Source organism: Rhea americana, unplaced genomic scaffold (assembly GCF_003343005.1).
Source record: "Rhea americana isolate MKP2758 unplaced genomic scaffold, rheAme1 scaffold_175, whole genome shotgun sequence".
Classification (NCBI taxonomy): Eukaryota; Metazoa; Chordata; class Aves; order Rheiformes; family Rheidae; genus Rhea; species Rhea americana.
Genome location: NW_028185872.1, coordinates 569,724 through 591,968, shown reverse-complemented (window position 1 = coordinate 591,968; position 22,245 = coordinate 569,724). Strand labels below are relative to the sequence as shown.

Here is a 22,245-nt window from a genome sequence, read left to right as displayed (position 1 = left end):
GACCTGGATAGTCTCTGCTATTGTGACCCTCTTTGGCAGAAGAGTMTTGGATAGGTTCCTTCAGAATCGATCAGTGCTATTCCTTGATAAAACTCATGAGTGGTGAGATTTGCTCCCTCAGGGAGCAGATGAGAAATGAGAAACTGGCACTTTTCCTCCTGCATGTTAGCTGGTGAGCAGATTCCGAAAAATGTTTACTCGTATTTGAAACCCACAGTCAGCACCTTTTTTTTGTTTTGTTTTGTAAGGCAAGTGGATAGCTGATTAGAAGCTCCCTAAGATGTTAATACAGCCAGTTTTTCCTGTTATGGCCCTCCGTATAATGTGGCAAAGTTGTATATAGGCTGGGTCTTGTTATCTCTTATTAGCAACTTTTCTTTAGGAACATAATTACAGAAGTGAGATTAAAATAGAATTTTACTGGAGAAGAGTGTCCTTATCAGCTCTGTGTGATCTATGCGATTTTAGTAGACCATAAGTTTTATAAACCATAAAGTATCATAAAGTATAATCAGTGTGGTCATGAGATCTGGTAGCAAACTTTGGTTGCATGTTATGTAATTTTCAACCAATTTTTGTCTTCTGGAATGGCAACAAAACTGTTTGAAGTACCCTTTCAATACTTATTTAATATTCCAAAAGCTATTACTTACACATTTTAAGGAGCTGGTGGTCTCTTAATGGTGTAAAATYCTTTTCTTTTTTCTTCTTTTTCTTTTATCTTGATGCAGATGGAAAAATCGTGCTAGCATCGAGTAAATGTGACTTCTTGAATTGACTGCTGTAATGGTCCTTGACTTCTGTCACTTCTGTAATTGGCTAAATTAAACTATACTATGCTTTCTTGTCACGTAGAATATGAATCAGACACTATAGCATAATTGTGAGTTAATGCTTTGGACATTTAGAAATAAGGCAATATTGTGTGCTAGTGGAAATTTCAGGGTCTGAGAGGAGTCGAATTCAGATGTTTTGGATTTTCTTAAAATACCCCCATTGGTGTAGCTATGGCCCTGATTCATATGGCAATAATTAATGGCAAGAATGTTAGTTAATATTGCTAGTAAAACACAGCCGTATAGTGGGGGGTTTTTTAGTTTTTTTTTTTTTTTAATCTGGATTCCTAGAGGGGATAGGAATAGCAATTTTTACATCAACAGTCTTACAAGAAAAGGGAGTGAAACTATAGAAGATAAAAGTTATCAAGGGATACATTTTGAATATTTTTCCTAGATAAAGAAAAGGCATATGCATATGTGGAAGTGCCATGGAAAATCCAACAGTTAGTTCAACTTTTTAAAGAAAACTTGTGCGTTTATGATTCATTTGTCTCTTCTCATAGCAAGTGTTAGTATGCCTTGACTAGTAACCTCAGAGTACTCTGGATATAAAAATGAATGTACAAAGATTTTTTTAAAAAGCAGAAGATTTCCTAACTTTGAGGATTATATTTGTTTGTTCTGCAAAAAAATGAGAAACCCAGTATTCCGGAACTTCTTTAAATAGCTGTTACTTAAATTGTTCTTAATTTTTGCTTGTAACATGCAAAGTATCTTTCATCTCTTGTGACTATGCAAAACAGATTTTCATACTTACAGGTGCACTTAGAAGCTCGGACATTGTAGCTGAAATACGCTTCCCTCAATTTTGTTTTAAAGCATGAAGTTAATTTTTTAAGTCTTCTCAGGTRTCAGCTTTGTGGCAGATCCTTAAGTTAAAACCCTGTATCTTTCCTTTCCATGTTGTCCTATCTGATGTTTTTGTAGTTAATTTTCTCAGTTACCGTCATATTCCATAATACTTTGCAGGAGCTTCTAGTATCAAACTCAAGTAGCTAATACAGATCAGTTTGACCTCCCAATCCTTTTTTTGTTGTTGTTGTTAGTAAATTTTTCATTGTTTTTCTGAATAAGTATTATATGACTAGCCTGATTATTTGGCATTAGCACAGTGATTGAAGGAGTAATAACTGTTCTTGAAGTATGTCTAGTACTTTTTTTTTTCTTTTTCCCCCAATAATGTTAAGACTTGGAGGCTGATAAGCCAGTCCTACCTTGTAACAATGCTGTTAATGTTCTGGGCATTGAAGTCTTATATTACAAGTAGTATTTATCTTGTTACTGTATTTCTTAGTCTGTTTTTGCAGTTTTTGATAGTTACATATGTATTTGTATGCATAAGCATGTAAACCTTTTATTTCACCCTTTTATCATTATCCTTGTAGAGATCTGCCTGTGTAAGGATGAGCCTTCCTTGTTCTACTGTAGGTTAGTGATGTCAGAACCCAGTTTACTAAGGCTGCTGATTTAAAAGCGAAACAACCACCTAAACTGATTCAAGCTATCTCTGACTGTAATCCAGTTTGTTGCACTCTTCAGATCACACTTAGTTTGCTCAAAAACAAGATGAGGAAGATTCCCCAAAGGATGTGAAATTTAATTAGCGAATGTTGGTTAAGTACTTCAAGATGRCATGAAAATTACTTTAAATGCAAAAGTATTAGCTTGTTTCATATATGTGAAGAAAAACTGCAGCTACCCATGAGACTGGTTGTTATTCAGGAAGATGAATGTAAGAGTAGGAGATACAATATTCTAGTAGACAGCACAGTAGCTCCTCAAACAGTAAACATACAATTTTTGCCCCTCTGCTGGCCTTTGGCCCCTTCACTTGTATTGGCATAAACATATGTGGCCGTGCACTGAACAGATTTGGGGAACTGACTTCCTAAGAATTGTCATGATTTTTAACCCGCAGTAGTTTCCTAAATGAAGACTTGCTTTTCTCTTTGGCAGTGCTAGCTTTGCCTGCTTAAACTGGTTCAGATCCACAAGTTGAGGCCTTGAGGACTTAAGTCTTATTTTTCATTCAGTCATTGACTATTTCCTGGGTAGTCTTTGATAGATTTCTTAACATTTGTGAGTCGTTTTCCCATGTGTATGCTTAGGAAAATGCATACTTCTGCTGCTTTCTGAAGCATTTTGAGATCTGAGGATCAAGAGACACTGTTCAAATTAGTATTGCTTCATAAAATCAAATCTGAAAGTGCTGTAACTGTTGTTATTATAATACCTGGTTCTAAGTTACTTGTAACTTATGCAAAATTCTCCACGTGTGAAAAATTTTAAGTGCAAATGAGTATTTTTTTAGGGGAAAGCTTGAATCAGATCTGTGCAGTAGCTTGAGCTGGCCAAAGGGGAAAATATTATCATACCTTTAGAAGTAAATACTGTTGAATCACTTCCTTGCCCAAGGAACTCAAGTAATACAGGACTGAACATATCTTCATAGTTCCTGAAACTGTTACTGCTGTAATTGTTTTTTTTTCAGCTAGGTATCTTTAAACTTAACTACTTATTTTTTGACTCTTTATTCCTACTTTCCCTGTAGTATTTTCTTCTTACATTATCCATTTGACAATATTGGCTTTCCTTATCCCTTACCTGTTTTACCATAGAGTCTAGGAATGTCAGTCATGAACTGGAACACTGTAGCAGAAGACTGGATTGCTTCCTGAAGTGCAAAACAAGAAATACTTCTTTCTGCCCCTTCTGATTGTCGGTATACAAAGAGACAGACAGTTGGCCAGCCTGCTTGGCAGCTGTATGAGTGCATTCATGATCTAACATTTGCCTTTCTGAGACATCTAGGGCAGCATTCCAAGAYTGTAACAGTTCTTGCAAATGTTTATATGAGAAGCCTCAGAAATTTGCAGGACATCATGAAAAAATGTATGAAAATACTTGTCTGAAAAATATGATCTTGCCATCATTGGCTGATCAGAGGTGATCAGTTTGATCAGCAAGCTGATTTCTTGTTACTATATATCATAAGCTGCCTGGGATGCAGAAAGAGAAGATGAACAGCTTCTGTTTGGTCTGGTAGAGATGAGGCAACCGGTGGAAGGAGTCAGAGAGGGAGAGATAGTTGATAATGATGAGCTTTAAAGGATGATTCTGATTGGATTTGAGCAGAGCAAGATGAAGTTTGTCATGGCAGGGTACAGCAGTAATTAAAGTGAGGAAAGCCTGGATGTGACTGTTTACAGTCTATACATACAGTTACAGTGTTAAGCAGAAAAACTGCGATATTTAAACAGAATCTGGATATAATGAACGCTAGAAAAGTTCCAGCAGGAAGATGATGTTGCCTTCACTGACCAAGAAATAGGCAGATGAAGAATAATTTTTATTTGTTAGATACATGTAAGCAGATGCTGAAGAGAGAGAGGCAGATGCTTTTAGGTGAAAGGTCATAGGTCTGGAGAAAAAAATATAGATTGTCAGCAGAGAAATAAGAGCTGAAGTCAAGTACGTGCATCCGCAGTTGCAAAGTTAAGGTAATAATACAGTAAGAGATAAACAGAATATTGATGGTAATTCTGTAGACTAATATTGTCAAAAACTTTTTTTTCCCCCGTCATAATGTAACAGAAAATGTAGGCATGCTCATACTAAGAGAGATTGGGAGATCAGATGGGATCTGCAGGGCATATAGAAAGGTTAAATTAGGAGGTTGTACAGGCACATACAAATGTCTGTAACAAGAATGAGACTCTTAGAGGAAGGGAATGTTGTACTTCATTGTCATATTACTACAGTGTCATTTTCTGTCCTGAAAGAAATAAGGTCTAGTTTAGAATCCTTCTCATCCTTTAGTATCCATCTCTCCTTTTTTTCCCTCAGCCTCCTTATTGTAAATATGTAACAACTTATTTTCCTCTACTGTTGCTGCTCTTATCTCTTCCTATTCTCTTATCAATTCCCTCTTGAAAAAAAAACCKACACCACCACCACTGATAACTCTTCATCTTTCTCTTTTACTCTCCTTGCTTTCTACTTTTCTTATGGACTGTGATTATAAGCTCTAATGCTGTTTCTATTGTTCTTTGCTTTTGGCATCTTTTCTTTGTTTCACTTTTTTGATTATGGTGCTACAAACATGGTAATACTTGTAGTTCTCTGTAGGAAAACCTGAAAGACTGAATCACTTTTTTATGTATTGTGAAAAACTTCTAGACTTGAGTTGCAGGGTTTGAGTCAGCACTGGTGAATGGATGGAGGATGCTCACGTCTGTGAGTACACACACGTGCACATACACACATGCACACACACACACACACACACACACCAGTCTTCTATAACTGAATGTGGAGAGAGGGAGAGGGGGAGAGAATCAGAACTTCTCGTTAGTGTTGTTTGAGCAGTGATACACAAAGATGCGGTGCACACCTGTGCACCTATATTCTCTGTTGCTGATCACTTTCTTTGTTGTTTACCTGCTTTGAAAAAGGATACTGTTAATCTAAAATAATATTCTTTCCAGTAAACTTACTTTAATGCTCATTACTATTGTTACTGTGCTTGAATTTTGCTAATCTGGAACATAGTTGTAGAGACTTAAGAGTCTAYAGTTAGTTTGTGAATTATATCGTTTACATATGTTAACGTATCTRTGTTCCACAGTGATACAATCCTGGGGTTGCCAAAACTGTCATGAAGTATCTAGAAACAAAATATCAGGGCACATAGGGCATAAGGGTGTTTTCTAATCAAACTGTAAGGACTTAGATTGTGTTTTACGTAGTTGTGAGCTTCTTAAAATACTTAYGGCAAAGGTACAGGTATAGAAGTATTAGGACTGGAGACTATAAAAGAGTTTAGGTGATATTTCAAATGACCTGATTGGATTCCTCTATCTTTCCTGTCCCTGGATAGAATTTATTCTTCAGATATGCGGTGGACTCTCGGGTGCGTCCATCACTGGTGTCTGGGGTCATTCCCAGTGGGGAAACATATGATGTACTGGCTGTAGATGGATGTGAAAGGTTCTTACAATGAAGATTCCAAAGCTGTTGACTAGCAATCCTGACACAAACCTGACAATCTGTACACYGAAGCTCTTGAGAATGGAAAAATAGCCTTTGTAGCATCATACAAAGTGTATGTGGATTCAACTTCCAGCACCCAGGTTAATGATCAACTTGCTGGTTTGACTGAACGTTGAGAAAACAAGGAGAAGATGTAACTTAACAGGAACTAGAAAGGACCTTGAATCATGCAGTGGTTTGTCTGCACTTATGTTATTTTTAAGTGCCTGCTCCCCTGACCCTTTGTGCTTCATTTTCATTTCCTCAGATCTGCCTGACTGTGGCCCACGTATGTCTGGGGAAGAAGATAAGAACAGGGTGAGTATTTATTGATACTTTCCCACAATACTGTTTATGTTTCTGACTCCCTTTGCCTCAGAATGGGTGACACAGAACTAGAGGGGGTTTGGAATGGTTGAGAAGAAGGAACAGCTGAATTGACTAGGATTCTTCAGCATGGAAAAGATATGACCACAGGGGTATGATAGAGGTCTACAGAATCACGTTTGGAATGGCAAAATGAATAGGAAATAGATGTTTGGTCTATTCCAATCCAAAAACAAAGTACATCAAATGAATGTAGCAGGTTCAGAGTGAACAAAAGCAGATTAGTCATACTCTGCATGAGAAATCATCTGTAGAAGTTGTTGCAACAAGAAGTTGTGAATGCTGAAAACTTTTATTGGTTCAGAAAACATCTGAACAAATGAATGGAAGAAAAATCCATTAAGAGCTGTTTAAACAGAATGGCTTCCTCCTCTGCCTCAAGGAGTCCCTGAGCCACAAGTTGCTAGAAGATTGGTGAGTGTGTCTGGGAAGTACTTATACTTACTTGCCTTCTTTTTGCTACATGCCTRCTACTTGCTGTTGTCAGTCAGAGCATATTCAGCTAAAGGAACAAAGGAGCTTTGATCTGATCCAGTATGTTTTCTTTTCCTGAGTGAAGTTTTCAGGCATATCAAATGTAAATATTATATAAAATCCAGTTAATTGTCTCCCACATCCTTAACATACATAAACATACAAAGCTGCTGAGATGGCAGAAGTTAGGGCAGCAATTCATGAAACTAAGATTTGTACTTCTGTARATTAAAATTGTTTGACTGTCCTATCATGCAACAGGTTGTTCATTTAATAGTAAAATGTTCATCAGCCTRTGATGGGAGTGGTTAATATGTTAGTAAACATTTGATTGAGCTGACAGTTAGCTGTATGCCATAGTTTTACATAGACTTGCATTAAAGTTGAGAGAGAGTGAAAAAAAAAACAAAACAAAACAAAAAAAAAAAAACAAAAGGCTTCTGTTTGCTGCGGCTTGGACCAGGAATACATTTGAGTGTTTGGGTACAATGGCTTGCAACTAGCACAGTGTATGTTAGCTAAAACTCTGCKTGGTTTCTGGCACTGTTACTTGATTAAATGAAGTACCTGTGACTCAGGCCTATTAGACACATAGTTTGTAAAGATGYATTCTAATGAATGTAGTATGAATGAAGGATGTAATGTAGTAAATGTTAATTGTGAAGAATTTTTTATGTTGGAACGTGTGTCACTTGGATATGAATTACAGGTGCTATAGTTGATATACAGGTACTATAAAAGACGTAGCTGGAGATCAGTAGTATTGCTTTGAAAAAGATGTAGTTTTTGGTATGTGAAAATTGCATTTCATAGATAAACCAAAATTTGTCTCCTTGTTCTAATTCTGGTAGTCTAAACTATAAAGCTTCTTGCTTCACAAAGAGATGGGAAAAGAAAACAATTAGAAGAGTAGTGATAAAATACATCAGATAGAGCGAGTTATAAAAATAGATCTTAGTTTATCTGATTCTTTTCTGAACTTTTTTGTCTACTGACTGTTAATGGAAAATGCAGCTCAGAAGTAAAACTTGACATGTGATGTTTGTGAAAGGCTACAGATTAATGCTCTTGGAAATGAAGCCAACTAGTCATGGATCAGCAGTTACTTTATTCAGAGGTCTGAGATACCTGCTACGCTGTGGACCAGAGGTTGGGAATTTGCTGTAGGTCTGATAAAATTTTGTCTTTAAAACATAAGCTCCAAGAATTGCATCTTCTGAGCTATCAGAGATAAATATCATGTAATTTTAAAGAAAAAAATCTTGCACTTTTTATTAGAGCCATAATTCATCTGTATAACAAAGTGCTGAAAGCACTAGTGGGCACAATGTTTAGTCAGTGTCTTTTGATCTTCCGCAGACAGTGTTGGCAGCTGAAACTATACACAGCTTCTTAGGTGCTTGGACTTTGTTAGTAAAGTTGTCCGAATCTTTTCAGTATTTAAAAACTTCTCCTGGATCAACGTCCATTTCAGTGCTCACYGTTAATCTTCAGCTGTATTCACAATAGGCCAAAATAGGATTGAACGTCAACTAAGCAGAACTGTTTTAAGGCTTTGGTTTGTATTTGGTTGCTGGCATCCTATATGAGACAAACTGTGCTGTCAATTGAAAGTGTCTTTTGCCTGTGACTGCCTTTTCTACTAAGAACTACTACTTGTCAGGCTTCTCTTAGATGGTGGTAATGTTTTCGGGCCTGACTAATGCATCGTGGTTTAATGAGCTGTAGGTGGATATTGAGTCAAGCAACTGTAAGACTGCCTGAGTATGAAAGTACAAAATAATTCGCAGAATCCAAAAATGCCATAGAAGAAACGAAAGTGAACTTTGTTTTTTCATGTTGTGCTAAAGAAATTTACAGTAAATTGCATGTCCACCTATAGATTGTTATAACCTCTTTAACATCTATTTAAGTGACCTACTTTTCTTTTAAAATCCTCCTAATTCAACTGGTGACTGGCAAAATGATGTATTCTGACAATATAATCCTCAAATCTTTGTGTAGACAATGCTGACATGTCTTTTTTTGAGCCCATTTAAGACCTGTTAACATATTTCAGAGTAGAGTAACCTATTAAATAAATACATCAGGAAAAAGCTTTTACTGGTAATGGTTGTTTTGCTTAGGTGGCTATGGCTGTAATGTATTGTGAGTACATCTGGTACTTCAGTGCTTATCAGTGATCTTTTTTCCTTTAGGCGGTTTCCTAGAAACATGATTGCTTGCTGGTCTTGATCTCACAGCTTTGTGAAGACTTCTTCTCTGATAATGTCAAGTTCGGGCTACCCTCCTAACCAAGGAGCATTCAGCACGGAACAGAGTCGCTACCCTACTCACTCTGTGCAGTACACCTTCCCTAGCACCCGACACCAGCAGGTAAGAAATGCTGAAGGTTACAGATTTAGTGAGAATATTTTCTGTGCTGGATGGGAGTTTTTAACAATTTAATGGAAGTTGTGTGCATTTGAAAACACTGCAGCTGCAGAGCAATATGCATAAAACTGGCTGGAGAAATATTTGTAACAATGTTCTTTATACCCTTGGAGTGTGGCTCTTGCAATAAGGTTGATGTGCCTGCTTATTCAGAAGTGTTTTGTCTTTGAATGTTGAGGATCTGACTGCTTCTGGAAAGTATCATCTGTAGCAATGCAGTGCTCCCTGGTTCCTTCTGAAGTATTGAATTGAAAAGATATAATTACCTGTTGAAATATCCTTTCCTGCAGTGCTGTAGCTTAAAATTACTAAAATCACTGACTATCACTGACTGTGATTTTTGACTTTCTAAATTCCCCCCCCCCCTTTTTTTTTTGGTAGACTATTATTTAAAAAACATTTTATGAAGTTGTGAAGGTACCCTAAGTAAACAATATAGCTTATCAGCTTTGCAGTTTTTCCCATTATTTAACACATGGAGATCTACTGAAACTGGCAAAATGTTTCTTTAGAAATTGACCCGTCTTGGGGAGGGTGTATTGATACTCTTATCTTCTGGGTAGGTTGAGTCTTTTTGATTCTTCCTCTGCTTTTACTTTTTAATGTTGACAACTCAAATGTAAATAAGTGCTAAGAAGTACAAAATGACAAAGGAAATGTGYGTGTTGAGCAGAACTTCTGCTGGTGTTATTTAGGTAAATAGTTGGGGGTTTAGGCCTTTCTGTTTTTAATTTTTTTGCTGAAGCATTAGATTCCCCTTTTCAAGTTGAAATTTGTCTGCTCTTTGACTTGGTTTTTGATAGAAAACTGAGTTTTGTAATACTGTGAKTTTTTTTTTAAGTGGGGAACTAATATAAGCTTCCTGGTTTTAGCATCAATTTCTCCTAGCTTGAATTAATTCATTGGTTCATAATTCTTTTAGTTTTGCTTTAATTTATTAATGTCTAGTCATTGCACTAAATCTGGGCAATGTAGATGTGGCTGGATCCACATGCATAGATAACAATTTTCCAAGAATATGCAAATAACCTGTTCACAGTTAGTGTACATTTCATATGAAAACAGTGTTCTGGATGTAATGGTTCAAATCCTTTGAGAGACCAGACTGTTGGGATGTTTGTCGGCACTGGGTTTGGATGGGGAATTAATCTCCTGTTAGGCTCAGGAGCTTTCCCGAAGGGTAAAAGGTAGACTCTTAGTCATCCTTCCTACTTTTATGCAAGCAGTATTCACTAGATTCTGGATATACTAACATAGTACTTGATAAAATCTGTGTGCAYGGTAGAGAATGTGAATCTGAAATGTAAAAACCTGCATCTCACCCTGAAAATTTCTCAGAAGCAGCTTTACAAGTGCTTCCAGCTGCCAGTGTTCTGCTAGCTGGGATTAGGAGAGTGGATTTCTAAGAATCTTATGCCTGGTCACTTCTGCCGAGCGTTTATTCTGCCATCGTACGCCGTGTGGTGTGGTAGGCTGTGGAGGAGTGGCTATTGGCTTTAGAACAGCTCAGGTTTCCCCGTTTTAATGAAATTCTGCTACTTCTACAGATACTTTGGATTTGTTTTGTTCTACTTGTGTAGTTGCGAAAGGAAATTTAAGAATTGGAATTTTTGGCTTGCTCTGTGTATTTAGATAGGTTGTGAAAACTAAATCTTCTGGGTAATGATCTATTGCATGTCTTGCAGAGCTTGTCATCAATTAATGTCAGCTGCGTATCAGTTTTAAAGGCAGTGATGAGACCTGTGTATACAAATAAGTTGTTTTATACCTCACTCTGTAAATTACATCAATCAGGAGACGCATCTTGTCCAGCTTTCCTTTAGTACTAATTATAGCATGTGATATAAAAACATCTTGAGATATTAATGAAGGAAATTGCCTTGAGGGTTACAAAAGCATGTTCCTATTCTGCTGCTTTGGACTTGGCTGTGCAAAATAATTTTAAAGGATATTATTTCAGATATCAAATGATGCGACCTTTGAAATTTGTAAGGAATTGCTAATATGATAGGTGGAATTCTTAGAATAAATATTTACTCTCTTCGAAATTCATTTGCAACGTAGAATTGTCATTTATAAACTTTGTGTTTTGGGCAGGAGCAAGCCTTTGGTGATTTCATCCAGATCTTTTTAATATATTGAGAAATGATGATTCCATGTGACTAAACATGTTTGATCCTGTCTTCTGCAGCTTAGTTCTTGTTGCCATCAGAACTGTGTTTCATTTAGGAGTTTGCAGTTCCTGATTATCGTTCGTCTCACCTGGAAGTCAGTCAGGCAACTCAGCTCTTACAGCAGCAGCAGCAACAGCAACAGCAGCTTCGTCGACGGCCTTCCTTGCTTTCTGAATTTCACCCAGGCTCTGACAGGTGAGGATGCTATTTTTGGCATATGTTAAGAGGAATCTTGTATGAGTCTATGCTTTCTACAAGTTTAAAATTAACTTGTAAGCAGAAAGGTTTTTGAGTTACACAGTTTTTGGCTAAATACTTGACTTTTATTAATAAATATTGCTTTGTTGTTTAACAGTATAGGTCTCCTGTGTTTGAGTGTATTGTAGAGCTGCCTGTTTTTAAATCTGTTGCATAATTCCTCAGTCTCTGGCTTAACTAATATGTTTGTTTCATAGAAAGGAGATGAGACTACTACACTTTTCCCACACCTCTCTTTAACACCTGTGTCAGCAAGCTTCTAAGAATACAAGTGCATCTTGCAAACTATTAATATTATTTGGGCTAAAAGTGTTATGTTTGTATCTTGGGATAATTCGGTCTTGCTGAGTAGAAGCAACAAGTGCAAGAAATATTACAGAGCGAATATTATCTGTCATATTTCCTAGATTACACTGGGGAAAAAATTCTTAGACTTATGTATTCAACAGATGGTATTTTTGTGGCTAGGAAGGTAAGAAGCAGCAGAGGTAATTGGATATCTCAGTTGTAATGACTGTGAAGCACTTAAATGTGGCATAAAATGTGACTTCTAGGCACAAAGGACTTGATCATACTATTTGGCCTTGTGGCAAGACATTTGACAGCTTTGTATCATTTATTATAAATACTACTTTGTCAGTCTGTTAAACCGTTCCTGTCCTTGTGTAAATAGGTGCAACGGGTCTGTGTTCAGTAGGTTAATTGAGGATAAGTACAGTGGGCAACTACAGCTAGTCATGTGGTGTTGTAATTTAGTATCAGATTGGTAATGTCTTACTTCTCAGTAAAATAGGTTACTTTACAGTGGATATTGATGAATATTCAAATGTACACTGTTACTGTAAGGCTGATAGGTTCAAGAAACGTTTAACCCTTATTAAAGATTCACTTGACTGTATATCCAAAGAATATTGGATATACATTGAATATGAGATTTAGAAATGAAAAACCTAATACAGATCAGAATAAGATTAATTGGATTATAGTGAATTAGTAGGAATATTGCCTGTATTTAGGGTTGAGGTTATTAAAATTGTGTTCCTTTATTCTTTGTTGTATTGGTGTGTTACTGTGTTGTGATACACTTGTAGTAAATAGTAGTAAATCTGCTCAAAGTAGCTTCATCTGCTGTAGTAGTGGTAGCAGTTTATTTTGACCGTATGTCTGAGGTATCTGGTTCTGAACATACACCTGTGATGAACGTTAAGTAAATACTGGTCTAGCTTAAAAGCTCATTAGAACATTCCCAGCAGTAACTTCATGGTAATGAAATCTGGGGCTTGCATATTGAGTTCATGTTTCATTACTAGAACGCTAGTAATGTTCTGTTTCAGTGCTGAGAAACAGAGTAGCATTGCATGGTCTCAAAACCCTACTTTGTAAGAGAAGTGAATTCCCCTCCCCCTGTGTAAGATTTTAAAAGCCCATTCACTAGTCCTGACAAAATACAGGAAACTACTGTCATCTCTTCAGTGATGTGTCATAAGAAGGTGTTGAAGCAGATGAGGTTATTTTATGGGCATCCTGTGCATTACACTGTAAAGAAGCTAGTAAGGCTGCTGGTTTGCTTTTTTCTGAGAAGGAAGAGTTTTCAAATGACCCATAGATGGGATCATTGACAGTTTATGTCATATAGTGGCATTTGAGTGTAGATCAAGTTCCAAATAGACTCATGACTCATTCCAAGTGTTCTGTGTGATTTAAAATTTATTTGATTGCAAGCATGAAATAAGTGAGGTGTTATCTTCTGTGTTCTGTGGAACGTAATACTGTATTTATCTTGTGTTTTTTTTGGGGGGRAGGGGGGGTTGAATCAAAGCAACAATAATACTTTTTTTTTTAAGGCTTTGGAATGATAGGCATTCATTTAACAGTGTCTTTTAGTTAACTTTTTACTTTTCAATGTATTTTCTCTGTATTTTTGAAGATCAGAAGATGATTTTTCAATTTTTTTTCCTGAAGAATTGGAAAGGGTAGAGGATCACAAAATAGTTTTCATGTATTTAATGTGCATATTTTAATAATTTCTCTTTTGTGTATTAGGCCTCAGGAAAGGAGAACTGGATATGAACAGCAATTCCATCCGGGTCCATCTCAGACAGATCATGATTCACTGGAATCTAAGCGACCACGTCTTGAGCAAGTTTCTGATTCCCATTTTCAGCGTGTCAGTGCAGCTACTGTCTTGCCTTTAGTACATCCTCTGCAGGAAGGGTTGAGGTCTGCAGATATTAAGAAGGTAAAGACACTTTCTGTTGCAATCCTTAAGGTAGAGCTTCATATGCTGTAGTCAACTGATCGGTTTTCTTCAGTTTAGATGACTTTTTAATTTTGTTTGGGTTTGTTCTTTAACCCCAGAAATAAATTCTGCAGATTTTCACAAACTGTGGTCATGAATTAGTGTGTGAAGTTTTTTGTTGTTTTTGTTTTTTACAAAAAAGTAAGAGAGAGAGAGAGAGAGAGAGAGAGAGAGAGAGAGGGAAGTCTGACCCCTTAACCATAGTAAAGTGGAAGTCCTGTTCTGTGCTAGCTAGAGAAGACTGAACTAGGAGCTGGAGTTCTGAGTTGTTGGTTGCTACACTCTTAAGTTGTTTAAAATTCAACTGCAAAATGATCATGGTAAAATGCATGAAATACTTCTATTTTTCATTTCAAAACTTCTGAGAAATGCCTGTGAGTTAAATTTTTTCTTTAGTGAATAACTATACTGAATGATCAAGATACTCCCTTCTCCTTCCCTGTTTAAGTATCTGAAATGAATATGTTTACATACACATTAATTACATCTGTTACTGTCTTATTTGGGGTAAATCTTGGGAAGTGTAGTTTGGTGTCGATAATCTCTGTTGTAGATGTTGAATTTTTATTAGTGCAATTTATGTAGAGCAGAAAGATGTCTTTTAAATGAATGTGTGAAATCTTCTTACACATATACCCTCTCCTTCTGGGGCAAGAGGAAGCATGACTGTTGAAGGTATATATTAAAWTTTTCAGACTCAGATTGCTTAAAAAAATCGCAGTATGGCTTCAAAAAACTTAACAGGCACCAGACTTAAAGTAGAATACTTGCTTTGTACTTACCATTCTTTTTATCAGTTGGATAATCTATCTGTGAAATACAGCAAAATCATGTCAGCATGTGATTTCTTAGTAACTTGCTCTGCTGGGTAGCAAAGATAAGATCAAAGAGGGCTGGAGATACCACACAAATGCATGCAGTGTTAACTTGTTTGCATGTAACTGAATTTTTATCCAGGCACTGCATATAGAAATCGACTGTTGCAATTTAGAAATATAGCCCAGTGTTGTTAYTGGAGGAGAAGCAGGATTCAGACTCATCTTCTTTTACTGAGGCTGACTTGAATGAGTGATGTATATACCAAGCTAGTGTTTGCCAGCTAGGGAGTCATGTAGCATAGTGCTATAAGGACATAAGCAAAGACAAGTTACAGCAATGCTAATATTAGAACGTGAAACATGTTGAAACAGGCGACAAAGTATGATTAAAAACAAAGCCAAATGAGTAGTGGCCTGTCCTCTCTGAGTTTATGCAGGAAACCTGTTGTCATCCTGAGAGAACTGAACAGTTATTACCACCTGGTTATTATGCACAAAACTCCAAATAAATGTTGTCAAGCTAGTAATGGTTATGTTCAAGAATACCATCATCAATATATGTGCAGAGGATTGAGGACTAGCTCTAAAGTAACCCTTCCTTTAAAAATAAAAGTTACTATTTGCAGTTATGAAGATGCCTTTTTAAAAGGGAGACATTTTGATTTATTTTAATTTCAAGGCAAATACTGAGTTGTGCTGCTAGTTATTTGTGAATCTGGAGCTTAGCTTTGAACTTAGAATATTATAAATGGATTATCACTTAATTCTACAATATGTTGAGTATACAAAACACAAAATCTTAAAGTTTATCTCTGTTAAAGAGCTACCTAAATTAAAGATAGCTGGAAATTCTTATTAATTCCATGTGTGAATGCATACTGGTTTGATTACTGAACATTCTTTCCTGTATTATCAATATGACTTATTTCACTCAATTTTTTCTTTCATGAAAGGACCCAGCTTTTGGAGGAAAGCATGAGGGACCATCTTCTCCAATTTCTGGTCAACCTTGTGGGGAGGACCAGAATGCTTCACCTTCAAAGCTGTCAAAAGAAGAATTGATACAGAGCATGGACCGTGTAGATCGTGAAATTGCAAAAGTTGAACAGCAAATCCTTAAACTGAAGAAAAAGCAAGTAAGCTTAGCAGACACTGATGTTGTTACCTGCTAGGGAAAAAGGTGTGGAAAAGCTTCATTGGTGGTTGTGGTGGTGAATCTTTTTGTAACAAACTAACGGACCATGTTACAAAGTTAAGTATACGATTTTGCTGAAGTATTTAAATAGATTGGATATAATCTAGTTTTAAATATTTCTGAAAATATGAGAGAGAGACCTAGAAACAGCAGAGGTAGATTGTGTCACATTTTAAACTTTTGTCAGGTGACTACTAGTAGAACAAGGGTAATGTGATGACTGTAGTTTCAACATGGAAGATGGTTACTGAGGGAGAGGAGGCTATCGTCTTTCCTCTTTCACAGGTAGTACAAGGGGAGAATCCCTTGCATCTCCCAAACCGGAGTTTGTACAAAAGGCCCTGRATCATCTACTTTCACAAGGGCAACAGATCGTAACATCCTGAGCTAATGTCTTCTTTGGGGAACGTGTAGTAGAAGGGGTATTAGTAAGCAGAGAGAACTGAAAGGGGAAATACACTCTTTTTAAAGTACTGTCCTGGCTGTGCTTTGCATCCAAGAACTAACTGCACTCAGCCACTGTAAGCCAAGGTTGACAGTAGTTCTTGCCTTCCCAATAGCTGTTGCGGCTATCTAAACCCACCCTTCCATCTAGGCATCTGTTATTCATTGGCTATGATACAAAAACAGTGTCCTGGCCCCCTATTTCTGGTCTGACTTTCAAAGATCTGCATAAAAGTGGTGCTAGCTTCAAGATTCCTTGGTGGGAACTCTGTAGGAAATAAGAAGTGTGCTAAACAAATTTGAGTTGCTGTTGCCTTCAATAAGTGTTTATTGTGGCAATCTGCGAAAATCTTAGATTTTGAATTCTTACATGGCAATATAGCAAATCCCAGGTAGTATCGTATGACGAGATAGATCCCTTGTATCAAGTGTTCCTTATTGTGTGTTCATTGCTGACATGAGCGAAGTGTATTTATAATTCAAAAATGAAGCTATCACTGAACCAGTTTTTTTCCTATGAAGGCAGATCATAGGAGTATAATAGCTAGGGAAATAAATGCAGAATTTTTTGCTTGCTTGGTATTGTAATCTTGGAACTTCAGTATATGTGGAGTGATTTATTTCTGATGTGAAGTATTTTTTGAATGATTTCTAATGATTTCTCTATGGATTGTGAGAAGTACTTCTGTAGCTTTGCTTTAAAAAATAAGACAGCAGTAATAAGTAGTAGGAGGAGGAGCTATTAAGACTTAAATATGTATAGTGTAAACAGCTGTGTGGATTACTGCCTCTGTGGGAAGGCAAGTTTGGTGTAACTATTCTGCAAACTCAATGTTTTTGTTGAAAGTTAAATATTGATAAATTAATAGAATGATAAATTAATAAAATACTACAATTACTTTAAATATTAAACAGAAAAGTCTGATTCAGTGCAGGTGAATCTTGTAAACAGAATATTTGATTTACCAGTTGTGCAAAAACAGTCTTATTAGCATCCCTGTTGGTATTAAAACCATTTCATTCGTTCCTTGTGAGTTAGAAAGAAAAATAACAGGCACTACAAACTGTTGATCAGATGCATATTTTATCTCTGGTGACTAATTACTGGTAAGGGTAACATGGTGCGGATGGCTGATTTTCTTTCTCTCGTCTCTTAGCAACAACTTGAAGAAGAAGCTGCTAAGCCTCCAGAGCCAGAGAGGCCTGTCTCCCCTCCTCCAGTGGAACAGAAACACCGCAGTATTGTCCAAATCATTTACGATGAAAATCGGGTAAGCCTTCTTTTTAGGTTGACTGAGTGTAGTTGTGAGTCTTACCCCATGTGCTAAAATTCATTATGTCTTAATTCACTCTTGTGAGGCAATTTTTGCTTCTTACGTTGTCTTACTGATTTCTGTTCCCCCACCCCGCATTCCACTCCTTTAAATATTCATTTGCTTTTTAAAGATGCTTGCAAGACATTTTATTTCTGGTCATAGGATCCTTTTATAAGCAGTCTAGAGAAACACATATATGGCTCTCATCCCTAGATCTCTGGGTTGATTTTTGGTCCTTTTTTTTTTTTTTTTTTTTTTTTTTTTTTTTTTTTTGATGAGATCATATTAGGTGAATTGGACACTCGCCTGTGTATCATTTGTATACTGCCTTGGGACCGGGGTTTTTTTTTTTAATGCTTCAGAAATTTGTTTTGAATTCTTCTTTTTGCAGCTGTACTGAGGGACAGTCCCCTTTGTAGCTTTCCTCTTCAAACCATGCAGTTTAGGATAATTACTGTAACATTCAACTACAGTTGGCTAAAGTTCTGTTGAAGTAGTAGGACTGGGGTTCAGTTCTGAAATGTTTTGAGACCAAACAAACCATTCTACTGGGGTAATATTATAATATTCCCTTGATATATAATTATTTTGTACAGCTATGAGTTCCAAAAAATTTCTCAGTTTTCAAGATTGAAATAACATGTAGAGAAGTTAGAATTTAGTAGAATGCTTTCTAAAAATAACTACTTTGTGGGTTGTTTTTTTCCTGTATTTTTCTTTGTGGGCATCTATACCCTTAGGTCTAGCACATAGAGCTATTGTTATGGAAGAAACAAATTCAAGCTATTGTACTGGATCATTTCAGATAGCCTTGTCTGCTGACAAAGGGTTTTGGAAGATTATATAGGCTTGAAACAAACTTGTGAAAGCTAGCCAGCTTATCCAGTGCTACCTCTGTTAGGGTCAGAATTACTTTGGGGTTTGCGTAGTATAGAGGAAGGCAGACCTTTGACATTGTCCTTTGTATGTGTATGTATGTATCGATTCACACTCCCRGACTTTGGAATCAGAGAATTTTTGTCTATCGATTCCATTTTTCAAAGCTGTACTTCATAGTGTTGGACACTTGTCGTCTTAATTTTTTTACTGTATTATGTTTTAGTGCATGTTCATTTTGAAGCATAGAGAAGGTCAGGTCCTGCTTATGCTATCTTTCAGCTTCAAATATATGGAGATCAAAGTAGTAACTGCCGAGTTCAGGTACAGGTTTTATGATTCACAGAGGCAATGTTGCAGAAATAGGTTAAGAAGGACATAGTCGTGCAGGAGTTTAGCCGATAGCCTAAGTGAAAAATTTCAAATATACTTTAGACATACTAACTCCAATTGATTTTATGCAAAACAAATCTTATTTACAGAAAAAAGCAGAAGAAGCTCACAAGATTTTTGAAGGTCTTGGTCCAAAAGTTGAATTGGTAAGTTTTTGCTTTGTTTTATTTTCTGTTGCCAGTGTTGCTTTCCACATCTGTAGTTCTGTTGCAGTAAACAGATGTAGTTGGACGGTAATGTATAGAAACATTTTTTGGTGACTTAATTTTTTATTTGAGGGTGTAAAAACATTTTTTTTCCCTTGATGCCTGAGTATTTGCATTAGTTTTGAGCTCCTGTGCCTGTCTGTTTCTGAACCTAGAAGCAGTTTGCATATCTCAAGTGTTAGAGGGATCAGGTAGTGTAGCTAGTCGTGAAAGTGTGTGTGATATTCTTCTATCCCCCTGAAGTTACTTGAAAAAGATGTTTTTAAAATGCATTGTTTGTTTAAAAAAAAAAAAAGAAAAAAGCAGCATTCATCTGTACAGTCATCTGTAGTACTGCAGATCGCTGAAGAATGCAGTTAAGTTTGTAGAGTCTCGTTTTCGTGAATATATGCTAGTGTGTATTTTTAAATGTGCTGATAATTAGGGTTTGAGTGATCTGATTGGTTTTAGTCTAACTTTTAAAATAGATTTGAATCTATTTGAGAGAGAACAGATTTGAAATAAGAAAAAAACTATTTTGTGTACTGTTGGCATAATATTTTAATATTATTAAAGATACTTTTAGAATTACATGCACTGAAAGTACTAAATGTATTTTTTAATCCAAAATTGTAGCCACTTTACAACCAACCATCAGACACAAAGGTCTACCATGAAAACATCAAAACGTAAGTATTTAATGTCTTACCATTTAAAATGTTTAGACTTAAATATTTACTATTCTAAAACATTTTATTTTCTCATTGCTGTTATTTCAAAATATGACCTGTATGCTCTATTTCATATAATCTTCAGATTTTTATTCTGTACTACAGTGCTTCAAGACATGAACTATATCTTCTGAAGGCAAACAATAACTTTTCATCATAACTTAACAGCAAGTCATAAATCCTGTATTTAGGTTATTTTAAAAATATTTTAAGTTATTTTAAGTTTGGTAAGGCTTACAGTCATGTTGGCTTATTAGCCCTCTGGCAGGGAGGAAGAACACCTAGCTTGAAGATGGAAGCTTTTTCTATCTCTTCCTTTTTCCAACCATCTTCCAAGAGTATTCTTGCTTAGATAAAATGCAGTATTAGTTAAATGACTTTTCCACTAGAAATTTTCTCTCTGTTTTCTGCTCTTGAAAATGTGCTTTATAATAAGCATTTGGCATCTAGAATCCATATGGGCTTTTTCAGTAGCTTTGAAGTTCTTGAATCTTGTTGTACAGTTCATATTTTTTTCAATTTTGTTTTCCAGAAACCAAGTGATGAGGAAAAAGCTAATACTGTTTTTTAAAAGAAGAAATCATGCAAGAAAGCAACGAGTAATGCTACCACTTTTTATTTTATTTATTTATTTATTCAAAAAAGAGCGAGCGAGCTCATTGTTGGTTTTCTGTGTGTATCCTTGACGTACATTCCCAAATGTATCATGTAAATCCAGTTGATTAAAAAAAAAAAAAAAAAAACTTAAAAATCCATTAACTTATTTCTTGGGAAATAAACTGCAGGGTTATAACTTTGGCTTGCTAATAGTTTGACTGAAAACCATCTAAAAATGCTGTAAGGAAGACTATTCTTTATTTTTTCTTAAGAGTATGAATGGAGGAGACCCAGTAAAAGTCATGCCTGGCCTCTGTTTGAACTCTTTCCTTGTATAGTAGCTATAGTATCTGAAATAAAGCGGGACACATCTCCAGTTTTGAAATGTGACGGCATTTTAAATGAAATCTATGCATACTAGATACCAATGCTAACTGACTTCATGCTCTCTCTTGCATGCGATTGTACCGAGTGGCATACAAAATCAAAAAGGTCTGAAAGAACGTTTCGTTATTAAGAAAAGCAAGCTAAACGTCAAATTTGAAGAGTCACTATGAAAATGTAGCGAAATATTTTCTTTGTAAGGCCCTAATTTTTCTTTGTTTTTTCTTTTTTTTTTTCCTTTTTCTTTTTTTTTGGTAGGAACAGCTCCAGAATACTTAGATCGTAGGCATATTGCAATTATTCTAGTCCCATCCTGTTAATTAAAAACATAGATGAAGCCTGGTAGCAGCAGGTGTGAGATTTCTGGAAGACAGTAATAATAGTTAATGAAACACCATTTTGATATATCAAGTAAAGAACTAAGCGTGGAATAGTTGAAACTTACATGGATTTATGTTATCATCAAAATAAAAAACCATTACAGCAGGAAAAATCTGTATATTCATCCCCAAAGCCTACTTCTGTTAGATGTACTGATCACATAGTATATTTGTGTTCAGCTCAAGGTGTACTTTTGGAATTCAACAGGAACAGAAAATATGTCAACGCTATGATCAACTGATGGAGGCATGGGAGAAAAAAGTAGATAGGATAGAGAATAATCCACGCAGGAAAGCAAAAGAGAGCAAAACAAGAGAGTACTATGAAAAACAGTTTCCAGAAATCCGGAAGCAGAGAGAACAGCAAGAACGATTTCAAAGGTATTACCATAGATTTCTAGTATTCTTTTAAAATAATTCTTATGACTTAATTTTAAAAATTATTTTAATAAAAATGGTTCAGCTTAACAGTAAGTTATCTCTGAAACGATTTGTTAAAACCTACATGCTGTAAGATATTATCATGTTCTTTAGTTTAAAGATCACAAGCTGAAAATTATTCTGAAATATTTCTCTCTTCATCAGTTCAAAAGTTAAAATTTTTCTTCTGTTGGAATAAGTCTCTGTGCTGTATTGGTAACTTGACCAAACTTCTTTCTTTGAAAAAAATAAAACAAAAAAGCTGTCTTTCACAGTGTCAGTTATACTAATTAAGATTCACTTTATCCTTACTACTTTTTTTCCTCTAATTTTAGAGTTGGTCAAAGAGGGGCTGGCCTTTCAGCAACTATTGCTAGAAGTGAGCATGAGATTTCTGAAATCATTGATGGCCTTTCTGAGCAGGAGGTGAGGCCACTGTCTATACCTTGATACAGAAGCACAACAACTGACTCTATCTTTTACTAGCAGTGAAAAGTCTTTTTTAGAGGATTTGCTTTTTTGTTAAGGCAGAGTTCTTTGGGCTGTTTTGACAGATTCTCTGTGAACCTTGTCTTGAAACAGGTCTAGCGTACCTTCTTTTAAGGGTTATA

General features: G+C 36.0%; 1 protein-coding gene across 4 annotated transcripts in view; it reads left to right on the top strand.

The window, feature by feature from the left end:
* The window catches only part of NCOR1 (nuclear receptor corepressor 1), a 72,949-nt gene that overhangs the window by 5,865 nt on the left and 44,839 nt on the right, over positions 1–22,245 (top strand). For all 4 annotated transcript variants that reach the window (XM_085301272.1, XM_085301273.1, XM_085301270.1 and 1 more), the window contains exons 2-12: positions 6,139–6,188; positions 8,930–9,107; positions 11,394–11,533; positions 13,640–13,835; positions 15,667–15,849; positions 17,510–17,623; positions 19,027–19,083; positions 19,759–19,811; positions 20,386–20,452; positions 21,423–21,595; positions 21,970–22,060. In XM_085301272.1, the coding sequence (XP_085157398.1) occupies positions 9,000–9,107; positions 11,394–11,533; positions 13,640–13,835; positions 15,667–15,849; positions 17,510–17,623; positions 19,027–19,083; positions 19,759–19,811; positions 20,386–20,452; positions 21,423–21,595; positions 21,970–22,060 (1,182 nt within the window). In that variant the 5' untranslated portion in view covers positions 6,139–6,188; positions 8,930–8,999. The remainder of the gene's footprint in view (positions 1–6,138; positions 6,189–8,929; positions 9,108–11,393; positions 11,534–13,639; positions 13,836–15,666; positions 15,850–17,509; positions 17,624–19,026; positions 19,084–19,758; positions 19,812–20,385; positions 20,453–21,422; positions 21,596–21,969; positions 22,061–22,245) is intronic.